We start from the raw sequence: 13,904 nt of genomic DNA on the forward strand, positions 1-13,904 counted from the left end.
TATTTGATTATATTAAGTTAAAAAGTTTTTGTACAAACAAAATCAATGTAGACAAGATAAGAAGGGAAGCAATAAACTGGGAAAATTTTTTTACATCCAAGAATTTTGATAAAGGCCTCATTTCTAAAATATATAGAGAAATTACTCAAACTTATAAGAATTCAAGCCCTTCTTCAATTGCTAAATGGCCAAATGATATGAAGAGACAATTTTCAGATGAAGAAATTAAAACTATTTATAGTCATATGAAAAATTGCTCTAAATCATTATTTGTATAAGACTAGTATTGAATAAGTCCATTATAGGAAGAGTCTGGTTCAGGTATTACGGGAAACCTGCTCTCTGTAAGGGCAAACAATTCAAAACACTGGCTCACTATCTCCCTAATAATGAATGAAAGACATACTTGAGACAAATTTAGGATAATCTTGATGGAGAATGCATGTGATAGGAACAAGGCATCACAATTATGCTATTTAAGACTCTGTCTCAACTATATTGGTATGAGAATTTCTACTATTTGTGACTATTTTGATAAATACTTTGGTATTGATAAACATCACAACTATTTACAATTATGTTGGTATTGATAAGCATCACAATTATGCTACTTACAATTCTGTTTTGATAAATACTTTAGTATTGATAGTTAAGGTAGAAACTGAAATGTCAATGTATGGTTTATACATTAATCCTGGAATCTATATAGCATCACCTGGAGGTAGCTGGTGTTAAGGTAACACTAGTTTAAAGAGTATATAAACCCTGGCTCTCAGATTAATAAATGAAGATTGCATTCTGCCTAACCTTGGATATTCAATTTAGATTCACACTCTCAGTATTCATTAGAGTTGGACTCCAGCAATTATTGATCAGAGAAATGCAAATTAAGACAACACTGAGGTACCACTATACACCTCTCAGATTGCCTAAGATGACAGGAAAAAATAATGATGAATGTTGGAGGGGATGTGGGAAAACTGGCACACGGATACATTATTGGTGGAGTTGTACATTGATCCAACCATTCTGGAGAGCAATTTGGAACTATACCCAAAGGGCTATCAAAATATGTATACCCTTTGATCTAGCAGTGTCTCTACTGGGCCTGTATCCCAGAGATCATTAAAAAAGGGAAAAGGACCCATGTGTCCAAAAATATTTGTGGTAGCCTTTTTTATAGTGGCAAAAACCTAGAAACAGTGGCTTCCCATCAGTTGGAGAATGGCTGAATAAGTTGTGGTATATAAATGTGATGGAATATTATTGTTATATAAGAAACTGTCAGGAGAATGATTTCAGAGAGGTCTAGAGAGTCTTCTTATTGAACTGACGCTAAGTGAAGTGAGTCAAACCAGGAGATCATTGTACACAGCAACAACATTATATAATATCAATTCTGATGGACTTTGGTTTTTTTCAAGAGTAAGGTTGATGGGGGTGAACCCTGAAACTGTCCCCTGTGACTTTTGAGAGGAAGCCATTGGGGTGAACTCTGAAACTCTCCTCTGACAGAGACCCATCCTTCAGGGCAGTTAAGTGGTTTCATTAAGTGAACCACTCCCAGTAGCTGGAATTTAAGTGGTCTCATTTAACTGGAAATCTAGGCCTGGGGGAAGCAACAATATTGAGGGAATCTCATTCAATGGAAGCCCATTTCTGGGGGTAGCCCCAGACCGCCAATAAGAAGGACTATTTTTAACTCCAAATCTTTGCAGAAGTAGGAATTATGCCTTGCTAAGGGACCTCTCTTCTTGGCACAGCTGCCTACCAGGACTCTTGCCCATTGTGAAGACATTCTCTTCTCAGTTATAACCTTTGTTATTTCTCTGACAGGACCTTGCCACTGAGGAGTCTGTCTTCCTAACAAAGCTGACTTCTCAGTGCCAATAAACTTCCCTTTTGCCGTTCAGACTTTTCAAATTTGTGAATTCTTTCATGTTGGACCTGAGTGCCTGGGGATTCCCAACCCAATTCTCACAACTCTCTGCACTGCCACTAACCACATCAAGGTGATTCAACTCAGCTTCAATGGTCTTTTTGAACCCAGAAAGAGGACTCTTGGAATTGAATGTGGATTTTCATCTTTTTTATTGTTGTGTGTGGGACAGGTGATAGACCCCCTTTCCCAAATTAACTAGTCAGAGACATCTTCAGGTACAAAGAGAAACATTTATTTAGTCCCTGCAGGGAGAGGCCCAGAATACCTGGGAGCCATCCCAACTCCCACTATATACCCCTGAACCTGGCTAGCCGGAAGTAGAACAACAGTTAAATAGGAAAAGACTTGAGTCTTTTCATTGGATAAACTAAAAGAATTTAACCATTCTTGTCCAATGGTCACCAATGATGTCTGCTTCCTGTGGGTCACATTACTTCCTGTAATGTCACTAACTTTCTGCAGCCCAGTGTTCAAAGCCTGGGAATAGGGATCATGTGACTTAGTTTCAATACTGAGAAATACTTCATCCAATCAATTCCATTCAGTTGTTTGTTTGCATTTTTTTCTCATTTTTTCCCTTTGTGATCTGACTTTTCTTGTGCACCATGATAATTGTGAAAATATGTATAGAAGGATTGCACGTGTTTTACATACTGGGTTACTCACCATCTAGGGAAGGGAAGAAAAAATTTTGGAACACAAGGTTTTGCAAAGGTGAATGTTGAAAATCTTCTATGCATATGTTTTGAAAATAAATAACTCTAATAAATTTTAAAAAATGTACCTGATCTATTCCACTGATAGTGGCTCTATTCCTTAGTCAATACCAGGTTGCTTTTGATAATTATCACTTTATTATACATTTTGAGATTTTAATTATCACTTATTTAATTTAATTTGATTATCATTTTATAATACATTTTAAGATTTTTTTTTTTAAGGCTAGACTACCTTCTTTTGCATTTTTTCTCCATCAATTCCTTTGATAGCTTTGAAGATCTGGCATTTGTAATGAGACTCCTATAACAACAACTTGAAAATTAGATTGCTCACTGAGGCACTTTTGATGATGCTTGATTTATCATGACAAGTATGATCATGATCCAAGACTAAAGAAAGGTTCTGGTTTATACTTGTATCCCCACGACCTAGAACAATGCCATATTTCAGATCATATACTTAATAAATAGCTGTTGATTGATTTTTTTTTTAAAAAGGGAACAAGTTGAAAAACTTCCTCTGGTTGGCTGTTTGATGATGAACTTGACAGCTGGACTTCTATGTTTGATTATTCTTAAGCACTTAGAATTTGTGTGACCTGCTTCATTGAACTGCAATTTCTTCATCTCTGTGATGAGATGATAATCATATTTATAACTCAATGTTGTTGTAAGGATCAAATGAAATTATATGTACACATGTGTATATGTATGCAAGTATGCAAATATATGTATACAAAGTGTTTTGCAAGCAAACATTAAAGTGATGAATAAATGAATAAATAATTATTATAATTAATATTGTTATTATTATTATTAATGCTATCATCTACAGCATTCCACTGTTTAACTTTAAAATATACCAGGATTGTCCAAGGATATAATCCTTCTAGATCTAAAAAAAATCTACAATTTCCTTTGGTGAGACTCTGGATCAATTCAGTTCAGTGGAATGATTTTGGGTATTCATTATTCAGATGTCTCATTTGTCTTGCTTTTTCCTTTTATAGATATGGTTTTAAGGTTCTTTGTTTTATTCTCCTGATCCCCCTACTCAATGCAGTTACTAAATTTCTCTATAAGAAGAGAATTGTCAGTTCATAATATTTGTATTTATGTAAGCTAAAGATGTTTTAGATAGTAATTTGATTTTTAATATATACCACAAAGAAATGCAGCTGGCAGTTGCTCAAGGCTCATGATCAATCCTTCATAAGCAAAATGTCTTCTATAGTTACTGTTGCTGCTGCCACTATAGTTGATGGATTACTTTTGATATGAACTCAGATAAGTATCAAATTTTCTGGGGCAGGAGCAGTCTTCTCCCTAAGTGGGAAAAGACCACAGGTTCTAGGATCCTTCATGAGGATATTTAAATTACTTTTCCAACATCTGCAGAGCAATTCATCCAAACCTACTGAAATAAATATCCAGGAAGAGAAATATACAAATCTCTCCTTCCAAAAGCCTATAATTACTCAAATGTCAAATAAAAATAAATAGATGCTTTAAACATTTATTAGATAGGAAAAATCAACATAGCATTGACCACAATTGTTAGATGTATTGACAGAAAGGAAAAATGACCTCAAATCCTTCAATTATTATCCTTACATTGAGAGTAGATTTAGTCTATCATGCAATGCAAAATCAAGGTTCACTTTACAATTTATGATGGGTAAATGTTGCTTTCAATAGGTTATTCTTCATTGCCTGGTGATATACTATGATATAATATACTTTGGGCTCCTCTCTCCATACAGGTCAACATCTCCAGTCTTTGAATCTTTGAGAAGTCTCTAAAACTTGGAGGATAAAATGACTTGCCATTATTGGTCACTGATTTCCCAGGTTTTGATATGAGATCTCTATCCACTCTAACATCCATCACTTAACAAAATGATGATTGTTTTTTGACATGGCTCAAGATTCCATGATTTTTTTAAAAAAAATTTTCTTCCTATTAGAATTGTCTTTCTTATACTTTAAATAAAATGTATACATATTTTTTAAAATTCAAAATATTTATTACTCACAAGGACATTTTGTATTTGTTGCATAGTCTTTGTCACAATATGGGTAATTTTTTTTCGAGGACTAGCGGAAAACTAGATAAATTGAATCATAATGTAATTTTGCCCTCTGCCTCTGCCCATCTATACATTTTGGTGACATCTTTCGTATTGATCGTCATTTCTTGGCATCCTGCATTACTTAGGGGTTTCATTTCATGGGTCCATGTTACTGGAGGAGTGAAACCTTATCTATAATTTGTAATATTTAGCATTCCATGATAGTATTGTTAATAGCAATACTAATGAATATTCTCTGAGGTTTCAGAGTTCTATTTTTGCAGTTACTAAGAATTATGTTTGGAGAAAGGATGATTATTTTGTCTTTTGCCTTTGCAGATAAATTTCTCTTAAGAGATGAGATCCTTGGGCATTTTATTGCCTCATCCTCATCCAAAAAAGGAATTTAACTTATTCCACAAGTCAGAAAAAATGTTAGGAGTAGTAGCTGTGGTTGTATTTGGGTTGGCAGCGGTGGTGGGAGAAGCAGTACTGGTGGGAGCAGTGGTGGTGGGAGCGGCAGTGGTGGGAGCAGCAGTGGTGGTGGTGGTAGTGGTGGTAGTGGGTTGGGTAGAAGTGGTAACAACAATAGGATTAATAGGAGGAAAATTAGGAATTATTGGTGGAAATGGCCTTGGTCTTGGAAAGTAAGGAATATTGGGAGGAAGTGGGAAGTAAGGAGGAAAGGGTTGTCTGGGTGGTATAGGGGGAAGGTAAGGTGGATAATAGAGAAATGGATCTTGTCCTGGTAGGAGAGGGCCACGATGATGCCTGTGGCGGTAGGGTCTTCTGTGACATTCATTAGACTGTTGAAAGAAAAAGAAAACCATCCATTAGTAATATCATTATTCTAAGTTACATGGTAGAAAATTCTTATATTTCAATGATTCTTTCCATAGTCATACAGTTTAGTATGTCATTGAATATTGATCAGGAAAAAAGGAATTTAAGTATCTTTCTTTATTTGGAGTTTTTTTTTGCCTGTGGCTTTGTTATCTTACTCATGGATATCCGTTAGAAGGATAAAGTTAGCCTTATGCTATTCATGAGATCCAGAAGCATCTGACATTCTAGATTCCATGTGTATTGATCGTAGATGGAAATGCTGCTAATAGGTATCCTGTCTGCTCACTTAATTCTATTTTTGGTAAAGAACAAGAACACAGACTAGAGAGACTTATCTTATGACAACTGTTGGCTTCTCAGGTATTTGCCCAAATCTTCTATCTGCTTTATGAGTCTGAATTATGGCCAGTAGTTGATACTCCTTCCCAGTAGGAGAACTCAGCAATGGCCTTTGTGATGATTATTCATAGAGTATTTCCATAATGGCCTGTATTGGTGTGAATGACTAGATGAATATTGCCTTATTCCCTCATAAAATTTTTTTTTTGATCTTATTTGGGACCTTAAATACATTTGCTCATTCATGTACTCATTCACTAAATAAATATTTATGTAATGCTTATTTCATATAAATTGCTTTGCTATTTACCATAGGCTACACAAAGACCCACCAAAAATGAAATCTCTGATCTGCAGAGAAGACATATATGTATAAAAATAATTTCAATACCAGTCAATATTAAGTAGTGCCACAGCAGGGCTGCACATAATAGTTTCCAGGAGTTTATTTTTTCCAGTTTCCATGACAGAAGGATGTGGGGAAAGTAGAAGACAAAATCTTTTGTAGATAATTTGGAGGGATTTGGACTAGTGAAAAAGACCAGAGTTTCAAATTAAAAAGAAGATTTAAGGAGAATTTTATGTTGGGGTCTTTTACCTTACTCAGGCTGAAAATTCAAGGGACTATCATAGAGTGTGGTCATCTTACTGACCGGCAAGGGAGCTTTGATTTTCAAACTGGACCAATTTCATTTTCTCCTTAGGAATTCTGGTAACCTTTCTTCTCCTTCATGCTAATGCTGGAATTATGGACGCCATTTTACTCGCTTAGCCTCACTTTCCCCAACTGGGTTCAATGACAAGATAAAGATCAGGATGACTGGAGATAGCTCTGGATGAAAATGGGAGACCTTGGCCTTTTTAAATTAAGTTTTTCAATAGGTCTCATTTTGACTGAAGCTGCACCCATTCAGTGACTAAGTCCAAGTAGCAATTGCTTTCACCTATTTCCCCCCCTCCTTACTACTCCCCAAATCTAAATCAATCGATCAAATAATTATTCTATCAGGAGAAGATCCTCAGGATTTCTGGCCAAAGCATAAATGATTGCTATTGACATTCAGAGTCAATCAGGATCCAAACAAAGACCAAGTATCTAGAACCTATTGGTGGCCAATGAGAATCAGACTGGTTTAAGGCAAGGTCATTAAGAATGAAAGCTAGCCGGTAAACCCCAAGATATCTTGGGAGGGTTCAGAGATGAGGTGGTCAAATAAGTGGTTAGACAGAAAGCTGCTAATGACTTAATTGCCAGTCTTTTCCTGTAATGACTAAGATTGGGGAGTAGGGAACAGGGAAGCATGGAGTAGAGATAAACTCAGACCTAGAGCAGGTGTACCAGGACTAAGGAAGTACATGTTACCGGAATGGACCCCATCTACAATATATATATATATATATTCTGGTATTGCAAGAATAGCAACTTCTAAGAGTTCTCCAAGCTTGTGAGATGAGATGGAGGGAGGACAAAGTTTCTTTTCACAATGTTTTTGCATAGGTTCTGATTTAAGTATCCCAAAGAATATAAGGTAGCCAAGGAGCAGCTAGCAGGTACATCTTCCTGAGTTCAAATCTGACCTCAGATACTTCCTAGCTATGTGACCCTGGTTAAGTCACTTAACTCTTTGCCACAGATTCATCACTTGTAAAATGAGTTGGAGAAAGAAATGGCAAATCACTTTAGTATCTTTGCCTTTGAAAACCCCAAATGGAGTCACAAAGAATTGGACATGACTGGAAAGGCTGACAATAACCAAAAAGTGATAGAGAGCTGCCTTGATGAATAATGAACTTTCTGTCTTTTTACATCTTCATGTAGAAGCCAAACAAATATTTGTTGGGAATATTGCAGATGAAGAGGATTTCAGGACAGATACTGATTAGATTAGATGATTTTTCAGATTTCTTCTAATTCTGGGATTTAAATTTGATGAAAACAAATTTAAATTAACATTTAAATGTGATGAAATTGAAGAAAGTTTAATTCACAAGAAATCCTGTTGTAAGGATTACAATGTGGTATGAATAGTAAGGTTCTTAATGAAAACTTGTTGAATTCAATTGAATCACATTTTAACCCGCGGCATTTAAGAGAAACTTGAAGGGCTTCCTAGCCTTTATGATTTGGGGGGGGGGGGGATAATAATGGTGATCATCTAAAAGCCTTGTAAATATCCTATTTTATCCCCACAACAACCTATCTAGAAGGTAGGTGCTCTTATCTCCATTTTTCAGATGGGGAAACCAAGGCAAGTAGAAGTTAAGTGACTTTTCTGAGACCACAAGATAGGAAGGGTCCAAGGCCAAATTCAAATTCAATTTCTCCTGGTTCCTGTTCTAATGCTTTATTCTTTGAATTACCTCCCTGCCTCATTTTGAATAGATCAGAATAAATAATATGTAAGTTCTCTTTACTTTTGACATTATATAATTCTATAATTCAAGACTCTAGTCTCTCTTCACACAGATGAATAAAACAACCAACAGAGTCTTTAAGGAACTTGTTCAAAGTTACCCAAGCCAGGAGCAGCTAGGTGGTGTGGTGGATAGTGCACCTCCTCTGAAGTCAGGAGGATCTGAGTTCAAATCTAGCCTCAGACACTTAACACTAACTAACTTTATGACCCTGGCAATTCATTTAACCCTAATTTCCTCAGGGGGAAAAAAGTTACTCTCACACGTGGCATTTATTCTGCTATTTCTATAATAATTTCTTGGCTATTTGTATTCAAGAATAGTGTAATAGGTGGAGAATTCATGAATCAGAAAGACTTGGATTCCAAACTTTTTCCAAATATTTTGTCAAATGTATGGTTCCCGGCATGTCAGTGGACCTCTCTAATCACCTGTTTCCTCATCTATAAATTTATAGAATGCAATCTTACAAGATTTTTGTCAGGATCAGTTGAGATAATGCAGTTTCATTTCAGAAACCTTAAGGTGCTAAGGAAGTGTCGTTTGCTTTGAGACCTTTGAAAAGGGACTTTTTGATAATTGGTATTTCTTCCTTTTTTTTTTTTTTTTAACTTTGTAGATAATCTCAGAAACAGAAAGATGCCAATATCAAATATGGAAATCCAAATCTAGGGTTAATTTTTGCATTTATATATTTAGTGGGTTTTATACATTTATATATTTAGTGGGTTTTATACATTTATATATTTGGTGGTTTTTTAAAAAATGTGGTCAACTACACAAATACTGAAAGTATTAGGTTATTTTTTTTTGTTTGTTTTTTATTTAGTGGTAGGGAAAACAATATTGTCCTGTTTTTTCAGCTTTGTATTCACAAAGTTCTATTGTATTAAGAGAAACTCTATGTTAGAAAATTCAGCCTGGAGGCAGATAGACCTAAGTTCAAATCAAGTCTCAGCCGTTTACCAATTATATGATATTGGACAAGTCACTTAATCTCTATCTTCCTTAGCTTTCTCATCTGAAAAATTGGGAAAATAATAGCATCTACCTCATAGAATTACTGTGAGGATAAAATGAGATATTTGTAAAGTGCTTAACATGGTACCTGGCAAAAAGTAGGTGCTATATAAATATTAATTATTATTATTAAGACATAAACAAGTCATCTCAGTCTGGAAATCATATTGGGAAAAACTATAGACTCATTCAGGAATGGTCAGAGATGTAGGTTGCTATGGGCCATGCCCTTAATTATCCTCTGTGCCTTGGGCACCAACCTAGGGAGAACTTCTCAAACACAGGAGAGCTTTATAACTAGGATGGTCTTCTCCAGATACTGAGCTATAACTGCAGTGGATACATCCCCTGAGATGTTGATAATCTGAAGAATGGTGGGGAATGGATGATAATTTACAAGGAAATTTAGGTTGGAAGAAGCCATCAATGCCTCAGGAAAAGGCTTTTAGGATAATGTCTGTATGCAGTTATGATCCCCAATCCGTATCAGTGCATGCAGACATTTTCCTGATCTCTAAAAGCTAGGGGGATTTCGCCCCACGGTCATTTATTTTATTAGCAAGCAATATACTTTACACTTTTTCTCTTGAGAGAAAATATAGTATTGTTATTGAGTTGTTTCAGTCATGCTTCCATTCCATTCATGATCCCATTTGGGGTTTTCTTGACAAAGATATTGGAGTGGTTGGCCATTTCCTTCTCCAGTTCATTTTATAGATGAGGAAACTGAGGCAAAGATTAAGAGACTTGCCCAGTGTCATACAGCTAGGAAGTTTCTAAGGCTAGATTTGAACTCAGGAAAATGAGTCTTCCTGACATAAAGCTGTGCACTTTATGTGCTAAGGCAACACCTTGCTGTTCCAGAACTTATAGTATATGTAAATGAAAAGATGATTTACTTTACAAAAAAAAAAATCCCTCTTACAAGAAAATTTTCAGGATATAAATTAATATATTCATGTGACTCAATTTTCTTTCTTAAAAACAATGCTTTTTCAACTTTAATTATTTTTGGTTGGCTTAAAAAATTAAAGATTAGACAAGAAATGAAGAAAATTCTAACGAAACATGCTCTTCTGTTGACCCCAATGCCTCATCCTTTGAATATTTGATATTTGTAATTTTTGCAAAAGAGAAAGGACAAGATGGGTCTGAGTAAAATGCAGTTCTAATCCATTCTACCCATCTATTTGCCCTGTGGAAAGGCTGTCCACTTTCCTCTGAGAACTAATGCCTGGTATATAGTAGGTGCTGAATATATATGTATTGATTGAGAATTCTCCTTGAATCTAGTCTCTTCTGCCTTATCTAGTGAGGAGTCAGGGAGACCTAAGTTCAAATCTGACCTCAAATACCTCCTAATTATATGACTCTGGGGAAGTTACTGTAATCTGTCTGCCTCATCTGTAAAATGAGGATAATAACAGGACCTATCTTTTTGAGTTATTATGATGATAAAATGAGATAATGTTTGCGAAGTGCTTTGCAAACCTTAAAGTGCTATATAAATGTTAGCTATTATTATTATTGAAAAATGATATTTCAAACACAAAATGTGTTAGCTAAATTACTTCAATTAAATGAGGAAGGGCATGGAATTTTTTTTTAATGAGTCTAAAATAGTATAAATTAATTTATTGTATAAATAAACCTAATTTCAACGTAAAATGAGACTAAATATATATGGTGACTTAGGAATTCTATTTTATATAAAGGATCATTATTACATGGATTAAAATTATTTAAAATACAATCATGGATTTAAATTATCTAAAATACAGTTAATAAGAGCAGTAAGGAAAAGATGGTTAGGATGGATAGTACTTACAGAGAAGCAAGCAGCAAGAGTCACAAGGACCACAATCAGTGATGATGCTGTCTTCATTTTTGCAACTCCCCAAAAGCTGTTACATAGATTGTTAAATAGTTAGAGACAGTTATGAAAAATTTTAAATTTTAGGGAGAAACCTAATTAGATTCAAAGAGATCCAATTATTCTTAGATAAGATGATGAAAGCAAATTATCATGTTATTATCACTAATAAAAGGAGAGAAGTAACATGGCATAATTTTTAGTGAACTAACTTTGGAAGTATGTCACTTCATGATATGATATATGGACAAGTCATTTAATTCTTTACTCCCCCAAACAATTTCCTAAGATTCTAAAATATAGACAAGTTGCTGATTTTCATGAGTAAAAGGAGTTTCCAAGTAGAAAATTTCCCTACGCTGATAAAATCACAATCCAGATATCCCATTTAATAAAATTGTTATTATTACTAAATCACAATTATGTAGTTTCTAACTCTTTACAATGTACTAACTGTATTTATATCCTCTTTTTTTTCTTCTTCTCCTTTTGGGGCTAGGCTACATAAATGGCTAGGAGATAGTGGGTGGTTGGGCACACTGCCCTATCCCCTTATTCCTCCCTATCCTTGACCAGTTTGAATTATTTCAGAACTCATCCAAGGTACCTGGGCAGCAAGAATACTTCCTCTGGGGTCTTTCTACATCCCCAGGCTATTTGATTGCTCACAGAGTTTGAATGAAATGAAAGTCAATAGCTCCATTCCTTCTGATGAAATGGAAGACAACTTTTCACCTTGCAGTAGAATAATCATCCTTGTAGATGAGAAGAGTTAAGTACTCTTCCTAAATATGTCTGATGGGATCAAAACCATGACTCTGGACCAAAGATTGCCAACAAGCCAAGAGAGAGATATTATTGTTGTTGAGTCATTCTAATTGTGTCTGATTCGTTATGATCCCATTTGTGATTTTTTGGGTAAAGATACTGGAATAGTTTACCATTTTCTTCCCTAGCTCATTTTACAGGTAAAGAAACTGAAGCAAACAGGGTTAATTGACTTGCTCAGGATCACATAGCTAATAAGTATCTGAATCTGGATTTGAACTCATGTTCTCCTGACTCCAGGGCTGGTATTCACTGACTACTTAGCTGCCTTGAGAGAGTTAAACAGATGTTTTTCATTTTTCTGATTGGGTTGTTACTTAAAACAATATATGGAGAAAAAAATAGCCATGTAGGTGCTTAATAAATACTAGTTGATTGATTTATTGATTCATCGTTAAAATGGGGATAATAATTGCAACCACCTCCCAGGGTTGTCAGGAGAATAAAATGATATGATATTTGTAAAGTATTTTGCAGAATTAAATAAATAAAATTAATTAATTAATTAACAAAATAAATTAAAAATGCTATGGTTAAGAATCTGAGCAAAGCCTCGAGAATCCAAAGTTAAAGATTGCCAAGTACCTACCTGTGGGGTTGGCTTCTTCTCAAGACAATACTCTTCAGGTAAATTCTGAGTAGTCTCTGCTTTGAGGACCACAGAAGCACCACAGAATAGGACATGCACAAGGGAAACAACTTGTTTTTATAGTCCTCGTGCCTGACTTTTCTGATTGAGAGAAACAAGGTTTGATTTGAGAGGAGGTAAGGACACTTCTGGGTTGACTTCATTTACTCAAAGAAGAGATATTTATAATCTGCCAACTTTGGCAATTGTTTTCTTTTATGAGAAATGGGATCTGCCATGTTCCTTAAAAAAATCAATAATTACTTAGTAAAAGTGTGTACAGTAAATACACATTTATATGCATTATATCTACCATCTATCTATATACTTATTGTTTGTATCTTTGTTAGTATGTATGTTTCTTTTTTGTTTATTAATATATATTTTTCTATCTATCTGACATATCCATCATTTATCAATCCACAAATCAATTTATCTTTCTTCCTATTATATCTGTGCATAGATTTCTATTACAGGCCATATATTTCATATATTTATCTACTATCAACCTATTATATGTATGTAAATATATATATATATATATATTTCTATTACCACATCTATCTATCTATCTATCTATCTATCTATCTATTTCTGGTATTATGTACTTTATCTTTTTTTTCTAAAGGAAAAGAATCACCAATATTCTGGGCTATATTTTTATAATTTGGAAACCATCACTTGGGACATCATTAAGAAACTCTCAACACTTCATATTTTGTCCTCATATTGACTTATTGTATAATTTTAAAAAAGATCTCTTTCATGATAAGTTCAATTCCTGTGAGCAATTTTATAAGAAATCTTTTAGAAATATCCAACATATTGAATTAAGATAATCATCAGTGTTAAATACTATATGCACATCATACCATGTTTGGTACTATAATACCTAAAAATAGATAATATATTGATGTGACAAAGTATTTTATAGGTAGCAAAGTTAGTACTTTACACGAAGTATTGTAGTTAAAATGTTGGACCTAAAATCAGGAAAATCTCTGTTCAAATAGTGCTTCAGATACTTAATACTTCTGTGACTCTGGCTAAATCACTAAATCTCTGATTGAATCTTCTTATCTGTAAAATGGAGAATATTATAGCATTCGCTTATAAAAGTTGTTGTGAGGATAAAATGGGATAATATAGATATTTTATGAGATTTACTTTGTTTTAAAGTACTATGTAAATGCTAGCTGTCAGCATTATCACTATTATTATT

General features: G+C 34.4%; 1 protein-coding gene across 1 annotated transcript; it reads right to left on the minus strand.

Annotated features, from left to right (window-relative positions):
* Nucleotides 1-4,157: 4,157 nt before the first annotated feature.
* On the minus strand, nt 4,158-13,191 carry LOC105750846 (submaxillary gland androgen-regulated protein 3A-like). The gene is made up of 3 exons (XM_031944267.1): nt 12,644-13,191; nt 11,182-11,257; nt 4,158-5,539 (listed from the first exon to the last, which is right to left on the minus strand). The coding sequence occupies exons 1-3, from the start codon at nt 12,844-12,846 to the stop codon at nt 5,123-5,125; spliced, it is 696 nt and encodes a 231-aa protein (XP_031800127.1). The 5' UTR covers nt 12,847-13,191; the 3' UTR covers nt 4,158-5,122.
* Between the last annotated feature and the right edge of the window lie 713 nt (nt 13,192-13,904).

This window comes from Sarcophilus harrisii, chromosome 6 (genome assembly GCF_902635505.1).
Source record: "Sarcophilus harrisii chromosome 6, mSarHar1.11, whole genome shotgun sequence".
NCBI lineage: Eukaryota > Metazoa > Chordata > Mammalia > Dasyuromorphia > Dasyuridae > Sarcophilus > Sarcophilus harrisii.